The 22,400-nt window shown below is 37.0% G+C and overlaps 1 protein-coding gene across 1 annotated transcript in view; it reads right to left on the reverse strand.

Moving 5' to 3' along the window:
* The window catches only part of LOC135409439 (sodium channel protein type 5 subunit alpha-like), a 30,348-nt gene that overhangs the window by 2,242 nt on the left and 5,706 nt on the right, over positions 1-22,400 (reverse strand). The window contains exons 6-22 of the mRNA XM_064645022.1: positions 20,698-20,883; positions 18,758-18,949; positions 16,930-17,032; positions 15,772-16,001; positions 15,458-15,649; positions 14,825-15,178; positions 13,635-14,087; positions 12,073-12,192; positions 10,635-10,749; positions 9,870-10,024; positions 7,395-7,568; positions 6,175-6,312; positions 5,817-6,071; positions 4,895-4,948; positions 3,790-3,931; positions 2,245-2,345; positions 1,241-1,505 (exon numbers count right to left, since the gene is read on the reverse strand). Coding sequence (XP_064501092.1) covers positions 1,241-1,505; positions 2,245-2,345; positions 3,790-3,931; positions 4,895-4,948; positions 5,817-6,071; positions 6,175-6,312; positions 7,395-7,568; positions 9,870-10,024; positions 10,635-10,749; positions 12,073-12,192; positions 13,635-14,087; positions 14,825-15,178; positions 15,458-15,649; positions 15,772-16,001; positions 16,930-17,032; positions 18,758-18,949; positions 20,698-20,883 — 3,229 coding nt within the window. The remainder of the gene's footprint in view (positions 1-1,240; positions 1,506-2,244; positions 2,346-3,789; positions 3,932-4,894; positions 4,949-5,816; positions 6,072-6,174; positions 6,313-7,394; positions 7,569-9,869; positions 10,025-10,634; positions 10,750-12,072; positions 12,193-13,634; positions 14,088-14,824; positions 15,179-15,457; positions 15,650-15,771; positions 16,002-16,929; positions 17,033-18,757; positions 18,950-20,697; positions 20,884-22,400) is intronic.

Raw genomic sequence — 22,400 nt, forward strand, 5'->3', positions numbered from 1 at the left:
CATATTACACCACTTTCCACACAAACATCATCAATACTGAAACTGCTTACAAGACAGCTTAGGAAAAGAAAGACAAATACCTTTCAGTATTACAGAGGTTTCAAGATTATGCATAGTTTGGAAACTGCATCCTCCCAGATTTCTATAAGCCAGAGGGGTGAAGGTAGGCATTCATGCCCAAGTATTTAAAAATACTTTAAATCTGTTCAGCTCCTGTGCTGGAAGCTGTGGGGATTGCCTCCTGGCTGTCATCTGCTGCTTCTTTACAGGCCTGATCACATGCTAAATGTGAGGCTTTGACTAATGCTTGGTACTTGAAGGAGAGCAGAGGAAACGAAGAGGAATGGAAAGGAAAATTGTCTTTTAGTATTTATCCCCCATTACACCCCGTTCTTTGACCCTACTAACAGAGTAAGGGTGCAGCAGGAATGCAAATGATTGCAAACAGAGGGGTTAAGGAGTCAACATTTTTCTGGGTTGCACGGCACAGCAAAGGGTTACTGTGCTTAGGCATAAAATAGAGGATTCAGAGCAGTTTTTCTTTCCTGTCCTTTATTCTGTGATATAAACTGAGCCTGAGTGGGAAGCACAAACCTAATAAGCTGTACAAGAAACTAGAGCTATCTATGACCCTTTGTAGAGGAAATTATCAGCATCTAGTCTTATTTGAAAAGCCAAAAAAGCCAAGTCAGTTTTAATGAGACTTTTCACAGTCACAAATAGTGGTCCAGATTTAGAACGGTGCTGAGCAGTTATGCTTTCCTGAGCTTTCTAAATCAGCAATCAGGATCTGCCTTCTTTAAAGGAGGTCCAGGAAAAATTAAATACATCTTTCTCATTTTTCAAGCAAATGTATTTTTAACATGAATTTACTTTTACTGTGAAAACAACAGTTACCATGATAACATGTAAATTGAAAGCATAAGGACAGTCAGACAACAGGTTAAGTATAGTAATTTAGAGAAGATGTTAATTAATTAAATTTCTGCTCTGTTAATTACTCAATAAAACATACTTTAAGAAAAGTAAAAATTGAAAACTCCATTTACCTTCTAGTACTGTGGAAAAATATAAGGGAAAACAAAAATACATCCTTTTAGAAGCAATGACTTAGCATATAGTTTAAAAAAGTACAGTGGATCTGGATTTGTTTATCAAATATATCTAAGTGGTTACTTCATACTGAAATTTGGCTCAATATTGGTAAGACACATTACCTGATTTAGTGATTGGTACTTACTAACTATTGAAAGGACCACAACACTAAGATCAAACAAGTTCCAGATGCTTTTGAAGTAATGCTGTCTTAAGGCCAGTATTTTTATGACACATTCTGCTGTAAATAAAGCCACAAAAAAATAGTTGATTTTATTAAGAACTTCCTTGGTGCCTTCCTGGTTATTTTCTGCCATCATAACAACCACATTTAGGCAGATGAAAATCATGATGATGATGTCAAATGCTTTGTGCATTACGATATCAAACAGCAATCCCAGGAACGCATTCTGTGGAGAGAACAAGAACCGCATTCAAATATTAATCAGTAATTTGTGCTTGGAAAAAGAACTTAAGATAATATAAATTTAACAATAAGCAACTAGAAGCATTTTTAGGGGATTTCTTTAGATCTTCAGTGAAAACTCACATTGGCATATATATATGTGTGTGTGTGTGTATAAAAAATTAGGAAATACATCCAGAGTACATTGTGATTGCTCTTTTAATAGAAATACTTACTGAAGCAGATATTTTACCATAAGCAATTCAAACTAAAATGTCATAAGAAAGAAAAACTCTCAATAGTTATTATGAAAAGCCAAGCCTGGGATTAAAATTAAGAAACTAAAAGAAATAAAACATAAGATTATTTAAAAGCAAATAATTACCATGAGGCATGTGCTATTCTCTATTCATTCTCACCTGCAATAATCCAATCTAGTGGCAGAAGCAACATCATGCAACTTAAGTAACCAAGGTCATGGTATGGTTATCAAATACTAATTATGAACCTTTATAAACAGGATGCACATTTGGATAGGTCATAAATAGGATATAAATTTCCCTAATTAATACCCACAAAAAAAGACTCTTTTAAGAAAAAGAGAGTAAAATGTAAATACTACATTGAATGAAGAAGATGATGGGCTCTACTGCAAAGTTTATTTCCCTGTGCCTGGGCTACTGAGTTCAAATATGGTCACCATCGTTGCATCTTCTGCCATGTTCTACTTAAGATGGTCTCACCAATGGTCTTGGGATGGGTTTTTGAGGTTTCTTGGATCCAAGTTTTTTTAGGGCATTATAGTACTTTTCCTGTTCCTCAGTCAAAAATAGATCTTTTCCACCTAAGTAAAGGGAAAGAACATTGTTGTTCAGTTGCAGTTTAAGCAGTTCCCTAAATAAATTCCAGCAACTTTCTGTAAAAAAGAGTAAGTTACAGCTGTCATGAGTGGGACCTAAGAGGGCACAGAGACAAAATGTGTCTTCACCATTTCTCCTTTTCCCCTTGATCTTTGAACAGATGTACTGGAAAGAGCTGATCTGGGTTTGATCAGGGAAGTCTAGTCTAGGCAGTGTTCCCAAGTCAATTCCCTCAAGTGTGAGAGCCTTTCTGAAGTTTTACAAATCTATTTCATATTTTAAAAAATTACATACGATTCATCAAGAAGGGAAATACTTTCAATTTTTGGGGAAGGTAGAAACAGAAGGGTATTGCTGGACTATCCGGTAAATGGAGGATGATGGGACCCAGTTCTACAGGGGGTTCCTGACAATGAATTTCTTATCCCCATCTACACCCCCTGTATTACTTAGCAATCCCTTTGAACCCAGGATTCAGAAGCCACTCATCAATCCTAAAAGCAATGAGTGATCAGCATTTTGTACAACAAACACACAACAATGTTCAGTAGGGCATCTGTAATTTCAATCATTCTGGAAAGACCTCTGAAAATTCCATTTGACTTCACTATATGGAATCACACAGAAAATTCCTGAGAATAAGCAAAGAAATGAAAGAGAAAAAAATTACAAAGAAAAAAATGTCAATCACAGCATGTACTAAGAAAAAAGTATTACATCCACATAAACTTCCAGTAAATGTTTAGACTAATGAACTACTTGACCACTGTTGTTTCTGTCTGTTTGGATTACTGTAACTGGGACTTCGTTAGAAAAGGAAATTCTTAGAGTGAAGTTGGACTGTTGTTCCTCAACCCCCAAATATCCTTTCTCTGTTCAAATGCAGAGAGCAGAAGAATTTCTTGTGGGCTTTATTGCTCTCTCTCTCTCTACCCCGAGCAGCAATGCTCTGACACTTGGTATATGAGTCAGGCTATGGAAATAAAAAAGGGTTTCTGTAGAGATTCTCTCTTCCAAAAGTGAATCATGAAATTGTAAACCTCCTGTTGGGGTCTCCTTTTTTTGAATGAGCAAGAGGTTTATTTGTTTTAAGTCGTCCAAGTGAAATAATTTACTCCATTTTCCTTTCTATTCTGGATAATTTAACATCTAAATGAATCAGGACAGAATTCAACCTGGTTTTGGCTTCTCATTTTTGAAGCTACTCCCTCCTTCCTCCTTGTCCTCTACTCAGAACAAATTAAGGACTTGGCAGGAAAATAGAATTTACAGGTAAATTGCTGATTTCAAAATTTGGTTTCAAGTGTTATTGTTTTAAATTTATCTAGTTAAACAATTATTTCAAAATGTTAGACATCTACATGTCAAACTAGCATTCACTTAATCAAATTGGGATTACAGGAGACACTGAGTTAGTTCAAGTAGTACTTATCTTTTTCCTTTGTTGGTTAAAATTGCTGATAACCACTCCAATAAAAAGATTCAGCATGTAGAAAGATCCCAAAACAATGAAATACGCTAAGTATATGTACATTTGTAAGTTTGCTTCAAACTTTGGCTGTTCATCGATCTGTTAAAAAAAAGTCAAACCAGAAAATAATATTGGTAAAAATGAGATAATCACAGCTTTACCATTTCCAATTTATAATAACAGATCTTTTTATTGTCATGAGGGATAAATTATTTCCACGCATTTACATCTTTACCTGGATGTACAGGTAGAACCACTCTCTTGTTCTGTCTTGCTACTGATTGTAAAGATAGTGACAAACAGAGCTATAGAGACAAATCCAGCTTCAGGAAATTTTTAAGTAATAAAGAACCAGTTCCAATCAGAAGGGATCCTGTGAATGCCTTGATTAAAAACAACAGCTCAGACTAAACACAATGGTGACCAGCCATCCTCTGGAATGCTGTCCCAGACAAGAGGCAATTCTAAAGCCCCAGCTCACTAAGATCAGCCCTACAAGGAACAATCATGTTAATCAGCAGCTATTTCACTGCAGTCAAGAGCACAGAGACTGAAGGAGTGAGAAAAAGGTAAATTCAATTAAACATAGAGAAGTTAAAACACACTGTCCTGGTAAGAGAGTGAGGAACAGCACATGCAAAGGGGGAAGAAATAGTGAGGATGTCAAACATAGGGAAGAAAAGCTCCTGAAATAACTGCTCTAGCTGCATGCTGTTTCAGTGCTCCTGTACATGTTTAAAAAGGAAGAAAATTTGCACAGTCCCTCCAAGAGTCTCTGTCTTCTGTTTCCAAAAGAGACTTGCACAAAGCTTGCAACATCTTCCCCTCTGCATTCCTGACATAGCAAGCTTTTTGTGGTGTCACTCTACTTTGACCAGTTTCTTTTGTCTAAGTTCCAGATTTTTGGTACTCCAAGGATTATTGTTTCACTGTGTAGTTTGATGCCTTCAACCACTTGTATTTTTGACTTGATATTGCAAACAAAGATGAAAAAGTAATTACATGGATGGAAAAGGGAAGAAGAAGAGGGAAAAGAACTGAATTGTCATTTTAGTGACATACCTCACGTGAATCCACTGCTGCATACATAATATCCATCCAACCTTTAAAAGTTGCCTGAAAAAAATGCATTATTAAGTTTGTTATCACTGAGAAAAATAAAGTATAGCTAATATAAATGTGTTGATAGATGCAGAAAATAAGCGGTGTGCTATAAAAAATATGTATCACTTCTAAAGATCTGCTTGGAAGTATCACTGGCGTTTAGTAAAGAGAAAAAATATTTCCTGAAAGAAAACAAAAAAAACATAACTCATGTGAAATGTATGTTAATGTTAACTCTCATTAAATTCAAAATTTTTGTAAAAATAATCAGTAAAATTTTAACCTTAACTTATAAATATAATGTGAAAGGATAAAACCAATTTCTGAGAAAACAATTCCTTCCTGCAATTTTTAGCAACTCTGCAGAATCATAGAATACTTTGGAGGACCCAGGGCAAAGAACTTCAGCTAAAAAAGATACAGGGATAACAGCCAACTTAAAAATTGCCTTTATCTCCTTTGTTGTCATGTTAGGGAGCTCAATAAATTAGTATCCCAATCCTTCATGACTTCTACAGCAAAAGAAAAGATAACTAAACTGTGCCCTGATTTTCTTTCTCATCCACTCTGAACTAGAGAAAATGAGAATATTTATAATTCAGTAACTTGTAGACTATTTCAGGCTTAGAGTGTTAATCAAAATTAAAACAAAATTGAAAAGCCATGAAACAGAGTTCTTGATTTTAACACAAGGTTGCATATGCTCAAGCGTTCTTTAGGAGGAACTGAGCAGGTCATCAACAAGGAAAATATATATGGAAGCTAAAAAATATCCCCAATTTCACTGGGATAAACAGAAGCATAGGGGTGTCCCATGGTTGGGCTGCTCCACCCATTTCCTTGAAGAAAACAAAACTGAGAATGTTTTTATAGAACTCACCACTTGGAGCAGAGCCAAGTATCCCATCCCAACATTATCAAAGTTTACAGGAGAATTTGTCCATTTTCCACCATAGGACTCACAATCACTTTTGTCATTAATGAGACTGATATCTCCTTCCTGGAGTATGCATTTTGAAAATCTTTTCCCAAGCAATTTTACTCCTAGAATGTTAAACAGGAGCCAAAAGACAACACAGACGAGCAAAACATTGAAGATTGAGGGGATAGCTCCGAGGAGTGCATTGACAAGAACCTGAACAAAGTGAATGAAAATAATAATTTTATGTTGTCATTTTCAAAAAAATCTTCAAATGCAGCCATTACAAAATATTCACACCGACCCCCAACATCTTTACCTTTATCCCTTCAAATCTTGACAAAGCTCGTAGAGGCCTCAATGCTTTAAGAGTCCTGAGAGATTTCAGGCCACTCCCAGAGGAACAAGGTGATACATCTTTGGGATCATGACTTAGTCCCCAGGAAACAAATGACAGCTGTGTTCACAGAATTGGAACTGGGATTATTAAATGGTAAACAAATTTTCCGTTGTTTGTGTTAGCAAACAATCATTACCTGAATGTTACAATATCTTTGATCAGTAAGTTAAATTAAGAAAATATACATTAAATTCAAAGTTATTGTAATTTTACTTCATTCTTTTCTAATATATTTAAAAAAACCCTAAAGTCATGGTACATATTCATTATAAATAGCCATAATAGTTGACCTTCCTGTTGAAATTTCCTACTACTTCACAACTTTCAATGCTGACTATTCTGAAGTCATCAAACAACCACTTTGATGTTACCATCAGTCCTCTGTTTACATGTCCTTCTTTTAAATATTTAACTTCAGAATCTTCCCAGTGTGATGTTGACAAGCATAGATGTTTCACTTTTATATGGCAAGATTATAATAATTAATACTGTCTGAATTCATAAGAAATATGTAGGAATTGAATACTACACTTATCTCACTACTGGTGTTTTCAACATGTATCTTTATAAATATGCAAAGGATTGCTGGGATTTCTCTTTTGCAAAGCAAAAAGTTCTTTCCTATGTCTTTAACATTCTGGTAAATGATTTTTCCAACAATACTTTTCAACTCCCTTTACTATCTAAGTTTCTTCTCTTTCAAGGAAGCAACTCTATATTTTTCTGTTTCTAAATGCCAAAATCATGGATTAATGGAATGGTTTGGGTTGGAAGGGACCTTTAAGATCATCTAGTCCAGAACTGCCAGTAGCTTCTCATTTTTCTATCATTTTAAGTAATTTATTTTAGTTTTGTTTCTGATCACTAATTGAACTCCTTCTCTCCACTTGAAAAGGTTTTTAGAGCCATCATGGTCCTCAATGACAGTGACACCGAATAGAATTTTCTTAAGCAACTTCTAGTTATTGCTGAAAATTTCAATTTAAATTTGTCCTAAAGTCTGTTTGGGTTGCGGATTTTTCACCTTTTGGGAACTGTCTTTCACACCTGTAGTTATCCATAATCAGAAGTTACATGTACTTATCCAGATAGAAAATGTCAAAAATCAAAATGTATGACAAGCTGAATATAATACTTACACATACAATGACAAAGTCAAGCAAATACCAGGAATTTGTGAAGTAATTGTGCAATCCATAAGCTACCCATTTCAGAAGCATCTCCATCAAAAAGATGTAGGTAAATACTTTGTCAGCATAATCTAGGATGCTTTTCACTGTTTTTCTATTCTGCAAGTGAATATCTTCAAATGCCTGGAATTTTAGAATTCAAACAGGTCAGTAGTTGCATGGAAAATTATTCTTAAATTGCACAAGAATACACAGTTTGTCTTATTACAACCATTTCATATTAAATTATGGGTAATCACCACTTAGTTTTATACGTAAAAGTAAAAAAATGAATTGTAAAATAAGTACAATCCCATTTTCAGGTTGTTGAAAAATCAAATACTTTCAGGCTTTTATGCTAGACATTTCAAAACTTGTCTGAGGATGGGCAGTTGTGGCTACCACATTGTAACTGATAATTTTGAAGGTGTTGGTCTAAATTCTTCACAATAAACCCTGACTTGAACACATTAACCACTGTCTTTCAGACTCTGACCTTCCAAATGAGTCATCTTTAGTCAGCCTGCAGAGTTGTAATACACACATGAAAAACAATGACAAACTCCTTAGCTGGAACTGTTCATTCCTGGAGTTACAGGTTTTTTCACCTAAACCTTGACCTTGAGGTTTTAGGAAAATATTTTATTGATTGCTGCTGTTCACATCAGTGTTTGCTTGTGTTTAATGCATTTGCTGCCTCGCTAATTAATTTTAAATTTTTGGTATTGCCAATCTACTCCCAATTCCTTTTACATCTTGCATTATTTCCTCACCAAGCCTCCACTTCTCCCCTACCCACTTCATTGAGGTATTAACAGCAGACCTGATTTGCTCCCCTGCACTTAAGACATGCCTAAAAACCCATCTAAAAGGCCATGGGAAAGGTGGAGCAGGAGCATAGAGCACTGAAAAAACAAGGAGCAGAGATGCTCCTATGTATAATCCAATAAAACTTATGCACTCCTGTTCTGCAGTGTTAGAAAACAGTGATTCTGCTTCTGGACCTCAGGGATCTTTCAATTGCACAACAATTAGGAGAAATGCCTCCAGAGCAGAGCTGTCCCTGTGTCCATGGGACTGTTCATTTGAGTGGGGGTAAATGAAAACTTCTGGCATTCATGTACATAAACCTATTTGCCATTTCTGACCTTTTTTCTGGAGCAAGTTTAATCATGTGTCCTCTTATTCCCTGCTAAACCTTGGCTACCTTGATCTCCATCTACCAGTCAAACCACCTGCTCATTAGCGGTGATGTTTTTTCATACTTTTAACTACTGTTTTTCTAACTTTTTAAAGTATCTACTTACTCTTAATTGCTGCTACCTTAAAAAGTTAGAATCTACTTAAGTTTCTAACTACTCTTTCTTTGCTCTGAGCACTGAGCACTCACCATGGACTTTTCTGTGCATTCTTTCTGTCAGCATCATCTCATTTAATTTTCTTTCAAGGCATGGACACCATGGTGTCCCTTTGTTCTAACTGGTTCAGACAATTCCCTACCAGCATACAACTTTATAAACAAAGAAACCCAACCAAACAAAAAATGGACAAGTCCCTTTTTGCAAGAGGACAACAGTATCTTAGAAATGTGAAAGTTCTCATTGCTAAACATCTTCGATGACAAGAAAATGTTGTTTTGTGTAATTTTTGCACCTGGGTACCAATTAGCTTTGTGTTCAACTTAGTCAGAACCTGGAGCACATTAAAGAATAACTCAGTTTCCTTCCTTACTTCAGCTTGGTTCCACATAAATAGAGAGGAGCCCTCACAGGAATCCCAGGGATTTCCCTTGCAAACTTTGCCATGGGAATTTAAAAGCAGACAGTTCAAATCTATGGTTCAGTGAACAACCTGAACTTAATGTACACAGAGCAGATTTTATTTGGAAAATTCTAACATTTACCACATAGATCCCTGTCAGACTATTTGGTTATGTTCCTTCTGCATTATAAAACATTCTGTTTAACAAATTACTTTCAGTTGACAGTGGATATGCTTTCAAATCATAGAAATTCCCTTATTCTTGAGTAGAAATGGATCTGATCAGGGTAGCAATGAAACATTACCTCACCTATGAGTTTACAGCCAGCTTCACTTTGAGATTCTGATCATAATGTTTTAAAAATGCTTTAAACATTTAGAAGTGCTATTACTTTATTTAAAAGTGCAAAGTAATTTCAGACTATGGTTTAGCCTTGTAATTAACACACAAGTGTAGGAAGAACTCTGTTCCATGAAAAACTACAATTCCATATATTTAAATCCATATATTTAAATGTCTAATGTAAGTGGGAGAAAGCCTTATCACTGTTAAGGGATACATTTACTACATTCTTATCTCTCTCTGTGGGAAGGAATGTCAGAGTAGAAGAAATCAATCAAATATTATTATTTTCCTTATTGACAACAATCAATTCAAAATTAGAGACATTAAATGCAATTTACCAGTGCTGCACTGCTCAATACTATCACAAAAATCATAAAATATTCAAACCCGCTGTGGTTAACAATTCTGTAGCAGGTTTTCCTGAAGTTCCACCAACTTCTGCCTGGAAACTTAGTGATATCCACTACACAACATGGGACACATTTACCACAACCTGAAAAGAGAAAGAACAGTATATTGGTTCCATGGAAAATGCTGAGGCATGGAATCAAAACAGTATAAGACATCTTAAAGAGAGCTTCTACAGATTAGAGAAAGAATGTGCTGTTTTACCAATGAGGTGATGCTGTGGTTGAAATGATCTAAAGATAAAGAAAAAACTTGTATGCCAAAATAATCTCTTTTAATAGAGCAACACATATATGGAAAAAAACAAATAAGCTTTTGTGCCCTTCTTCAGAAAGACTGGTGGGCACAAGAAAAAAAGCACCTTTACTTCTATATATATTTATTTCTTTTTGTTTTGAAAAGTGATGGTACATTACTAGTAGGTTAGTCAATTATTATTTTTACTGATTATTACACTGTTTTGCACTGCAGAGACATTACAACTCCCTGTTCACTGCTTTGCACCAGAAACACTCTTCATGAAGTGTTGAAGCATGAGAGGCAATGGAGTCTAAGGAGATGGTCAGGTAATCAAAGGCAGATGTCAACACTGGGATGAGCAGGAAAACAGATTCTGCTAATTTGGACATGTTCCAAGTGGGTATTTTTTAACACTGGTTCATTTGGTGTTAGCACAATAGAAAAAAGATTCCTACTTTCTCCAAAACAGTCCTTAGGCAGGTGTGAGTTTTTAGTCTGGGAAAACATCTCCAGAACAACAGCTGCATCCACACTGCTGGCTTCAGAAAAGCTGTGAGCAGCACCACATTTCTGCATGGGAGAAGGAGAAGGAGGCGAATTTGTTTGTGTTTCATTCATAAGGTTAACAAGCCAAAAATAAATGAAATTTATAATCCCCTGCCCCCCTCCCCAAAGGAATTCTGCAGTCTATAAATTACCTTACTGTTGTTGAACTACCAAAATGAAATTACAAATAATAGGACAGAAAAACCCAATCCCTACTCTTTGTTTCCATGCGTTTAATTTAAAGTTCTTTGGTTTCTTCTTGTCATCTAAACAGGACATGCAGGAAGAAGAAGACTTTCTTATGCTACAGCTTTGGAGAAAAGTCTGACTTCTTCAGGCCAATCCAATTCTCTTTTCATTTTCAGAGATACAAACAACGTCTCAAAAGGCTTGAAGATGGGAAGACCTAGCAGGATGGAAATGTATGTGTATGGACTACACACCTCAAAGAATTGCAATTACTAATAGGTAACCTACACACTTGTAAAACTAAAGACAATAAGGAAAGCAAGTATAAGGAAAAAAGAGTAAAGATATCTATCAACTATAATATGTAATTTCCCTGAATGGCATGGAAAGTGAAGGCATGAGGATAGGGATAAGAATGGGAAGCCAGAAGAAGGGAGAATTTCCTCTGTCGACAGCCATGATGCTCTACACTAGTCTAAGGTCTTAGGGAATCTTCACCATATACAAAAATACAATTGTTTAAATTAATGGGCACTGTAATGTTTTCAGTATTATTTTTAAATATAAACACATTTCAATAATGTATATAAAGAAAAATTCTGGTGACTGTGCATAAAACCAGAAAATGCTTATGGGGTTGGACTTTTGGGGGTAGTAATCCAGAAAGATGCTGAACTTCCATTTAATTTGCTGGGTCATCAGAGGCAAGCCATGGCTCTCTACCTTTTTTTTGATATGGAACTGTACTGTATTAGAATATTAGAATGAGCTGGGTTTCTATATCAGAAAAAGCATGGTTGCTCAGGGAACCACTTCTAGAGAGCACATTTTTGTGTCCAGGAATGACAGCAAACAGAATTATCCATAGAAACAGGTGGCATGTATCAGACATGCTTAAAGTCATTGTGTTTCCTGGTTAATTTCTGTTTACTTATTTTGTACAAAATAATACATTAAGTTACACCATTAACTATGGCTATTGATGAGACACAAACCTCCATGCTATTACTGCCTCTAGAGAGATGTGCCACCTCCACAATCATTATACTTGCTACTCTTTGGAAAATCCCAATCTGTCCTGTCACTGCTGAATGAGGGAACAGCTGTGACAGTTTGAATCTCTAGCATATTCCACAAGTTGATAAAAGTTGGAATTACCTCTTTTTGCTCTTGCTTTTCATGTGTTACTGTGAAAACATTTATGGTTTCATGAGTCTCAGAAATCTGACTGAAGCTGCTTGAACTCTGCCGCTGTTCTCTGTGTCGTAATCTGTCTCCCTGAAGGAAATTATGTAAAACAGTTGATTTTTCACATTTTTCTTTCCTGACAGTCATTCTTTAATTCAGAATTCTTTAACAGAATCTAAAACATCCACAAAAGTTAAAACCATAGAATCACAGAATCACGGAATGGTTTGGGCTGGAAGGGACTCTAAAGATCAACTAGTTCCAAACCTCCTGTCATGGGCAGAGAATCTTCCACTAGTATGTTTGTCTTTTTACAGATAATTAAATGATATCCTTAAAATGCTTGTAATAGAATAGTTTCTTCCTTGATTTCCAATACTGTGCTCCTGAGGTTTTACTGTGGAAATATATCATTCCCCAAGAAATACATTTAGCCCAGGGATTGATTCCTGCATCCAATTAACCTTTGCAGCTGGACCCCAACAGTCTCATGCTTCCAGTTACAGGCAGAAGACCTAAGTGATCCCAATCAGTTCTCAGTCCTTTTGTCTCCACAAATTCCAAGAAAGACCAGATTCCACTGCAGCAGTTTTTGTCATCAAATGCTTCTGGATAACATCTTTGAAATGGCCACAGATGATTCTAAGGTGATCAGCAATTTTTCCTTCTTTGAGAACTTGTCCAAAGATATTCCATTGGCAATGCTTCCTAATATGACCAAAACCATAGGAAATGGATCCTAGCAGTCCACCTAGACACTGACCACTGGAGACATTCCAAACCTGCCTGTACACACTCCTCTGTAACCTGCTTTAGGTGACCCTGCTTTTGCAGGGGGGTTGGACTGGATGATCTCCAGAGGTCCCTTCCAACCCAAACAATTCTGTAACTTGGTGAAAAGAGTTCTTATAGCTCCTGTGTCTTATTTGACAGTTCTGGATGGGTGTGATAGACACCTGAAATATCTCAAACATGCCTATGTACAATCATGACAGTATGAATGTCTAACTCACAGGCAGAAAGACTTGAGCGTTATCCTGCCCGATGCAAGAAAATCACAAGATATAAAGGGAAATCCAAAGTATCATAGAGGCGAAAAGTTAATTAAAAAAAATATAAATTCTTTTTTGAGGTGCAGCTTTTCTTTCCATTTTCTTTGGATGCCATGCAACCACGAAGCAACATATAAGCAGCTGAAGAGGCCTGTGTTAGAAACTATCCAAGTGTAAGACAAAGGAGACAAAAAGAAGAAATGTCTGTCTTCAGCAAACTTTGTTTATTTGTTGCCAGCAATAGATGGAAATAAAACTGACAAAAGCAGAATTTGGGCTGTCCACAAAGAGAATGGTGAAAAAGCAGATATTCAAAATGTCTTTGGCAAATGAAGACTATTTGGTAGCCCTTGCACTAGAAGAACAAAGAAAGTAAAATGGCAGGAATGACAGAAGGGATAATATTTACTGTTGAGTCTTTGAGATGGCAATTACAGATGTAAGTTACAGCATTTTGTTTTAAATGTGAATAGTTCTTACCTGTTTTCTGTGTTCTGTTTCTGTGAATACAATGTGCTCATCATCACTTTTGTCACTGTAACTCTCTGCTGCTTCAATGGGAACACAGGTACTGTGACTGCTGGAAAGATCTTTATATTTCCTTGATATTGAGGAATTCTCTTCATTATGGTAACATTCTGTGTCAAAGCAATTGTTGTCTATGTATTTTCTGACATCTGTCATGGCATAATTATTATCCTCTATGTTTTTGCCAGAAATTTCTTCCAAAGTCTTCTTTTTGTCTGTTTTTCTGAGGCTTCCTTTCATTTTTTTGCCACAAGGATCCAGAATTCTGTCTTTCAAAGACTTCAGGCCCTGGTGAATCTGTGCAAGGGCAATCTGACATTTAGTCCTTTCTCCAGGTTCCTCTTGTCCTCCTGAGCTGTGAGTATCCAACAAACTCAGCAGCAGGGCAATGAACAAGTTGAGCACCTTGAAATAATTAAAGTAAGTTGGAGACACCACTGCTAACAGAAAAGTCACTTCAGAAACCCTCAGTCTTGCTTTCATCAACATTGCCATAAAATTAATTACTATTATATTGCAATATTGTTATAGTATGATCTGGCCCCTTCTGGAAGGAATGGCGGGAAGGAAGGAAGTGAGGGTTTGGGTATATCAAATATATTTTCACCTGCTCTGATGTCCATAACGTATGAGGAGATAGATATGTTGAAAAACAGCAAAGATGAATTTTAATAACACCACCATCCAAAAGGGTCTGGTATAGACCAACAAACCAAGCAGATGAAAAAGATTTTGTCTTCCAGTACATTTACATTCCATCTGCTATATGTCATACAAACCAGAAAATCTGGGTATGGTAAACTCTTGATAATACAAGTTGATAAGCATTAAAAGCACTGAACAGTTTGGTTATTGGATCCTATCAACACAAAAGATGAAGACATCAGATAACACATTATCAGAAGCACTGCACTTCTATACTGTGGGGAGAGGGAATAATTTGGCATTGCTTCTACCTCTTGTGTGAGAAAGAGAAAGACAGGGGAAAAGTAAAAAAAAAAAGAAGAAAAACATGTCAAGTGACATCCAGAAAAGAGAATAGCATGAATACTCTTGAAATGATAACATTTCCCTCTGAAAAAATCAGTTGCCAGTGTAACTGGATGCATTCAGCAGGGACTGGGAATCAGCTTAAAACTCACCACCAGGTTTCCTATCACCAGGACTAGCAAGAAAAAGGTAATACATTTCTGTTTTCCAGCCACTTCCATACATTCCCACATCATTTCAATCCATTCTCCACATAATATTCGGAGTATACTCAGGACTGAATGATTGAAATCCTTCATATGCCAGCGTAAATCCTTACTGGTGCTTATTTTATGGAATTTTTTTTCATAATCACTGCCAAGAAGATGCATTCCTAGTACAGCAAAAATAAATACAGTGAAACCCAAAACCACAGAGAACTTAGTCACAGCACTAGATGAGTCTAGAATTATTTTCACAAGAGTATTTAAGGTTGGCCAATACTTTGCCAGTTTGAAGATCCTGATCTGTAAATAAAACACAAGAGAAAAAAGGTAAGGTTAAACACAGCCCAGACAGCACAGCCCACATAAAAACCATACACTGCATTTACACTAAGCCCTGAGAAAAGTTCTGTTATTTTACAAATCTCAGCTCAAAAGGAAAAGTTGTCAAGGAACTTTTACTATCTATTCAGTGAAATATTCCTGTTGGCTCACTATTTACCAGCAAAGAGAACTGATTTAACAGATTCATCAGGAAAATAATGATAAGGTATTTCACTGCAATGTTTCACAAGTCTATACAAAACACGTGCTTTTAAAAGATAGCAAAGAAATCATTACCACCCGGAAAGGTGACAGATTGGTTCCAAAGCTCAGTAGGCCAATCAAAACAACCAAGCTATCAAAAACATTCCACTTGTTCTGAAAATAGTAGTAAGGATCTAGAGCAATGATTTTCAAGATCATTTCTAGTGTAAAAATCAGGGTGAAGACCTGGAAAGACAAAAAAGAAATTCGGAAAAAAGTCACTCAAGAAGTCTGTCTCCTTATGGGACTGTTCCAGTATAAATACAGGATTATAACTTCATATTCACCCTAACATAGACCTCACTTACCTCGTCACTTATAGCAATCATTTTTCTGGTTTCTGGCAACATGCCAGGGTGCTCCATAGCCATGAATAAAGTGTTCAAGATAATGCAAACTGTGATAAACAGTTCAACAAACGGATCCAAAATCACCAATTTCACCTTCTCTTTGACTGCTCTCCAGAATGGACAACAATTCCAAACTAGACACTTTGGAGCAAAACGTTTCCACAATGCAGGACATTTCACTTTTGACTCTAGCAGAGAAAGAGAGAAAGTGGCATATGAATAATCCTATATGGAATATCACAGTGTGAAGAAAAAGACAATCAATCAGAGAAAAGATTGGAAAGAAAAATCAATCTCATGTGAGCAGAATGGCATCACTGGAAAGAGTTGTTTCACTCCTACTACACAAACTAATCACAGGCTATTGCAGGTCACCACCAACAAATGTCATAATGACAGAAACAGGGGATATTCCCCACCTCTTCATATGTTTATTATTCTTTCCTGTGAGGCTGGGGAGGCCCTGGCACACGCTGCTCAGAGAAGCTGTGGATGCTCCATCCCTGGGAGTGTTCAAGGCCAGGTTGGATGGGACTCTGAGCAACCTGGTCTAGTGGAAGGTGTCCCTGCCCATGGCAGGGGGTAAGAACAAAATGATCTTTAAGGTCCTTTGCAACACAAACAGTTCCATGATTCTATGATTACACTATTAAAGGATGATAAAGGATCTGCATTAAGGAGAGAAATCACTGTTTCTGGGACAATGACAACCTGTTTCCTGTGAGTTGAACCTGCCCAGCCACAGGTGTCCATAGCTGAGGACAGGGTTATAAGTGAGGCTGGAGGAGAGCTCAGGAGATCTGTAGTGCAACCCCCTTCTCCAAGCAGGGCCAGCCATCAGGTCACAGACTGCACAACCTCTTCCTCTGAAAATGGGCAACGTTTCTGCTTACACACACTTTGAAATTCTCTTCTTTCAATCAAGTTGGTCAGGCATGATTTACCCTTGGTAACTGAGTTACAGTCACAATTATATGAGATATGAGAATATTTGTTTTACTGAAATTTACATTTGCAGCGTAATTTCCCCTAGTGGCTTTTAAAATAATGTTGAGTGTTTGAGACAGTTTGATCTCTCAGGTCACATTACACAATCCCATAGGAAAAATGACTTACCTGAAAAGTCTGTAAGAATAGCAGCTGCACTCATTAACCTCTGTCTTCGGAAAGGATCATTAATAGAGTCCACTGATACATCATAGGACAGCAGGATCTTCCTCTTTGGTTAGAAAGACAGCAGAAGATAACATACCAAGGAAATATGAAAAACTGGCAATACAAAAATTATGTCCAGCATGAGATAAATATGCCTTTTTAAATACACATTGAAGGGAAGCTTTACTTTGGTGACAATATATAAAACAAAAAATACAACACTATCAGGTCTTTGCTTTTGAAGGCAAAGGGCGTTTCATCAAAACCAGCAAATTTCTTCATGAAGTTGTTTCCTTCTGAAAATATTTAATAACAATAATAATGTCATTATAGAAGAAGTATAGAAACATTAATGGGGCAAGGGAAAAGAATCCTTCCGTTTTTCCAGTGGCTGATGAGAAGAACAGACAAAAAGAACACTGACCATCAGTTTGAATAAACTATTGCCTCTTTAAGGATGATAATTATTGATGATTAATAAATAATATACATTTAATAATATGAAAAATAGTCAAGTAGTTAACAAAAACTATTGTTTTTTCCAGCACTACCAGGTCGATCTAGATCTCGACTAATATTGAACTGCTTAAAACTAGGAATGGCACTACTTTTATTTTCATTAGAAGCCATGGAATGCTCAGCTCAGCGCTCCTGATGTGAGCTCAAGGACAGACAGGTCAACACAATCGTAAAACATGGGCTGCAAAGAATATGTGAGACTCTGAGGTAGAGAAAATCAGAAAGAATTTCACTGAAATTTCACAGAATATCCTGAATTGGAAGGGACCCACGAGGATCATCCAGTTCCAGCTGTTAAGTGAATTGCCCATGGAGGAATTGAACTCACAATCTTGGTGTTATTAGCACCAGGCTCTAACCAAACAAAGATTCCAGTATCAGGAAGGATATAATTAGAACTACCAGTTGACAGGGAACCAGACAGACTGGGAGTGGACAGACTGACCACATCACAATGCCCAGTACCTTGGTATTCCCTCTCAGCACAACTTGAATGAAACTGATATCCTTGGCCTCAGGGGTTTAATAATCATTATTTCTCTTTGCTAGTTTGATATATTTATGAAAAAATAACCAAAATTTAGCTGATAGAACTGTCATAGAATGGACATAGCAAAGGAATTGACACTGACCTGGTTACTGCTGCTCATCTGTCTTTAGCTGAGGGAAGTAACTGGGGATGAGAAACTGGGATTTAAAATAGGGATATGCTCTAGAGGAGTAGTCCATTCAAGTTTTTATAAACTGATTAAGTCCTACCAAAATGTTTCTACCTGATATGCTTTTTTCTCTTTGACTTACTGTCTTAAGCCTCTTTTTGTGATGAAAGTAGAGAGCACATTGTTTGAAGAGTCCTCAGCTGCAGGAGAACCATCAGTAATTGTCATGTTTGTTGCAGTTTATGTTTATTTGACTAATGAAAGAACTCTGTGTCAGAGCATCTCACATTGGATCATGCTCTAGGCTTTTCTTTTGGTTTTGTTTTTTTTTTCTTTTTTAATATGAAATTATTTTAATATGAAATACTAATATGTACTACTGACAGCCACTTCCAGCTTCCCTTTCAAGGCCATATGTGCTGTCTCCCTCACATCCCAAAATACAATTTTCAGATTGCTTTAAAAAACAAGTTATTCCAATGAATGCAGGAAGGAGGGGAAAAATAAAAAAAAAGAGAGGAAAGATTGCAAACAAAGAAAGCTTTTCTGATCATAGAATTGTCATATCACACCTAGGTCTAATGAATATATTTTCTATTTCAAATACTTACAAGCTTCTTGTAGCAGTGACCAGGCTGTGAATTAAATATTTGTTCCTCTTTCTCCTGATCATCTAAAATTACATTTTGTCTTAAAACAGGTGTTTCTCTATTACTCTCATTTCCTTTCGAGTTTTTCAAGTCATCAACTGGCATTTCAGACCCAACCTGCAAGGCCTTACTGCTTTCTGCTGCAGCCAACTCCTGGAAAAGAAAAGTCAAAAGTCTGTCTATTAACACAAGGTAAATGCCAACACATGGACTAGGATAATATTCAATTTAATTTTTACTCTATTAAATTATTACCCTGTCTGAATGCTGAGGCACTTGGTAAAATGGTGATGCCTTACATCTTAATGCACTGCCAGGCGGTCCCAAATCTTCGTTCACGAAGCCTAGCCATGATGATGACACCTAAATGAGGAAGTTGGATACTTGCTGGGGGATATTTGTATGGCCTCTTACAAATCTGACATTTTTGACTGCAAGCAGTAAATCAGAGGTCTCTTTTATAAAAAGCTACAAGATACAATAGGTCTTACCAATAATTTTCAACCCATCCTGCTGCCTTGGCTTAGAACTTCACTTCTGGTGGATGAGAAGCTTGAGATGACCCAACAGTGTGGGCCTGCAGCCCAGAAATAACTGTGTCCTGGGCTGCATCACGACAAGCATGGGCAGCAGGTCAAGGGACGTGATTCTCCCTCTCTGCTCCCCTCTCATGAGACCCCACCTGCAGTGCTGTGTCCAGCTCTGGGCCCCCCCAACATCAGCAGGACATGGACCTGCCCAAGGGCACGGAGATGCTCTGAGGGCTGGAGCACCTCTGCTCTGGAGACAGGCTGAGAGAGTTGGGGTCATTCAGCCTGGAGAAGGATTCAGGGAGACCTTAGAGCCCCTTCCAGTGCCTGAAGAGGTTCCAAGAGAGCTGGAGAGGAACTTTTTACAAGGGCAGGTAGTGACATGACAGGGGCTAATGGTTTTAAAGGGAAAGAAGAGAGATTTCGAATAGACATCATGAATAAATTCTTTCCTGGCAGGGTGGTCAGGCACTGGTTTAAGGTGCCCTGAAAAGCTCTGGATGCCCCATCCCTCGAAGTGTTCAAGGCCAAGTTGGATGGGTTTTGGAGCAATCTGGTCTAGTGAAAGGTGTTCCAGACCATCCTGAACTGAAGGATCTTGAAGGTCCCTTGCGATCCAAACCATTCTGTGATTCCATGACTCAATGATTATCAGAAATAAAAACAGGCAATCCCTGGTCCCTTACAGACCAAGGCATGAATGACTGGAACAATACTATGCCAAGAGGAAACACTGTGGAAATCTGATGTGTGTCTATTAACTCTCCTGACTAAAGACTATTCCTGCTCTTGTCAACTGATAGACCTCCTGCATCCTGTCACTCAGAAAGAGGCCTGAGAACCTTTAAAGTGCTGAGCACTGTGGCTCTTGGAAGACTTTTTAATCAGGCCTGAACTCTGTCAGCACTGGAACTTCCAACTTCTGGGAACTGCAGAAATGACAATTTTTCTCATGGATGTAAATGTATCCACTCATATTTCCTTCATGAAACTACACAGTAATAGCAAGAAGGAATACCCAGAGAAAGGAATTTCTGTCCACAGCAATAATGGTAGTGTACAAGAACGGGGAAACCATGGAGTGCAGCACCTATGCAATACCATAAAAGGTACAAACTTGCCAGCAAGCCAATCCTATACAATGTCAGGTCTGCAAATCCTAAAATTTAATGATGGTTTTTTTGTATCACAGAAATGTTTATATATTTAAATACATATATACATACACACATGGATTTATAGAGACACAAAGAGAAATGAACTGTGAGAAAGTATGCAAGAAGCACATGTTTAATTCAAAACATCATTTCCCTAATTCACATACAGAAGAAAACAGAAGGAACCACTTATTATATGTAATAATTTACAAACCTGTTCTTTCTCTAGAATTTCTTGGGCTTCCTGAAGTAGTTTTTTCTTGGCCTCTTTTTCAGCTCTGTTTTGCTCTTCATATGCCATAGTTACCACAGCCAAGATCAGATTGAAGAGATAAAATGAGCAGAGAAGGATGAATACCACAAAAAAGAAAAAGGAGGTCACTCCAGATGTACGGATAGTCTGTGAGGAAAAGGTAAAAATTGTGATATATTCTTAACAAACTAACGTTTACAACACAATTTCAAACTAACTTTAAAAAATTTCTTTTCCTATGCAATACAAAGAGTTAACATACTGTACTATTTTTATTAAACAACTATTTTTATTAAATTATTAAGATCAGCCTCTGGTCCAAGTTATACAGAAGGTCTAGAAATAAATCCAGTCAGAAGTTCCCTCAGCCTTGAAGTAAATGGATTTCAGCTGTTAAAATCCACTTTATGTTCACACCATGTTTTCTTTCTAGTATAACACTTCAAATATTCATAACAATACCTTAAACTGCACAGAAGAATTAATAAAACCCATTCTTAAAATTAAATTCAATTAAATATCTCCCAGCAAATCAGGTAAATGAACATCAAAGGTTAAGTTATGAGAAGACAACTTCAGCAGTGAAGAGCTATAGAGGTGACTACCTAAGAAATTAATGAAACTCAGAAATAAAGATGGGATTATCTAAACAACCATGAAAGATGTTATAATTACAGAATTGGAGTGATTACCTTACTATTACATTTGTTTAAATGGCAGCAGTAGAGATGGCTCAAAATTAAGGTCCGAGACATTTAAATGACAAAAAGAAATTAGATCTATTCCAAAAAAGAAGTCTTAAGTTAATAAGGGTTGATGGAAAAAAAAAGTTAAAATGGAAAATATGAAATTTACAGAACAAGGCAGAGGATAATTCTTGGCTAGCAAAGGCACTGTATAGATATAAGGGATCCAGAGAGTTGTCTACATGCATTTTTATAGCATTTCTGAAAAAGAACCCCACCAGAATTGAAAAGGTACATTCAGCTCTCTGAATCAAAACATCAAGCCTCCAAATTTTTAATGTCAGTTGTCAAAAATGATCTGAAACTAAAGTGTTGAGCCAAAAGCTTGGTGAGGAGTCAGGACTTAAAAGAAATAGGAACAGAGAAGGCAACAAGTCCTCACGCTCCCTGCAGCAGCACTGAGCTCACTGGCTGGATCTCCTGTATATCCCAATCCTTGGGTGGTTCCATACTCATATTTCACTCTTAACCACTGACCCCAGTGTGTTCTCCTACAGAACTATGGGCATTCCCAGCAGGATTGCTCCCATTCCATGTCCCTTGCAGAAGGTGTTACAACTTAGTCACTTGAACCTACTTCCTTAATATTTACATGGATTTTGAAGGAAATGTGGTGTCAGTAAGGTTAAAACCAGTAGAGATTTTTCTAGTGGCTCTGAATTGCATGTGTCAAGTCATTCTATCAGGTAATAAAAGTACCCACCTGTCTGTAGAGGCGCTCCCAGGAATCCTGTGTCATCAGACGGAATACAGAGAGGAAGGCCCAGCCAAAGTGATCAAAACTTGTATAACCAAAGTCAGGATTCTGCCCAATCTTCTGGCAGGTATAGTTTTCTGGGCACTCTTTCCTAACCCCAAAATAAAGATTAAACAATATTTACTTGGAGATTTAACAGTACCTGAAAGCACCCAATAGAC

The sequence above is a fragment of the Pseudopipra pipra genome, chromosome 1 (assembly GCF_036250125.1).
Source record: "Pseudopipra pipra isolate bDixPip1 chromosome 1, bDixPip1.hap1, whole genome shotgun sequence".
Taxonomy (NCBI): Eukaryota; Metazoa; Chordata; class Aves; order Passeriformes; family Pipridae; genus Pseudopipra; species Pseudopipra pipra.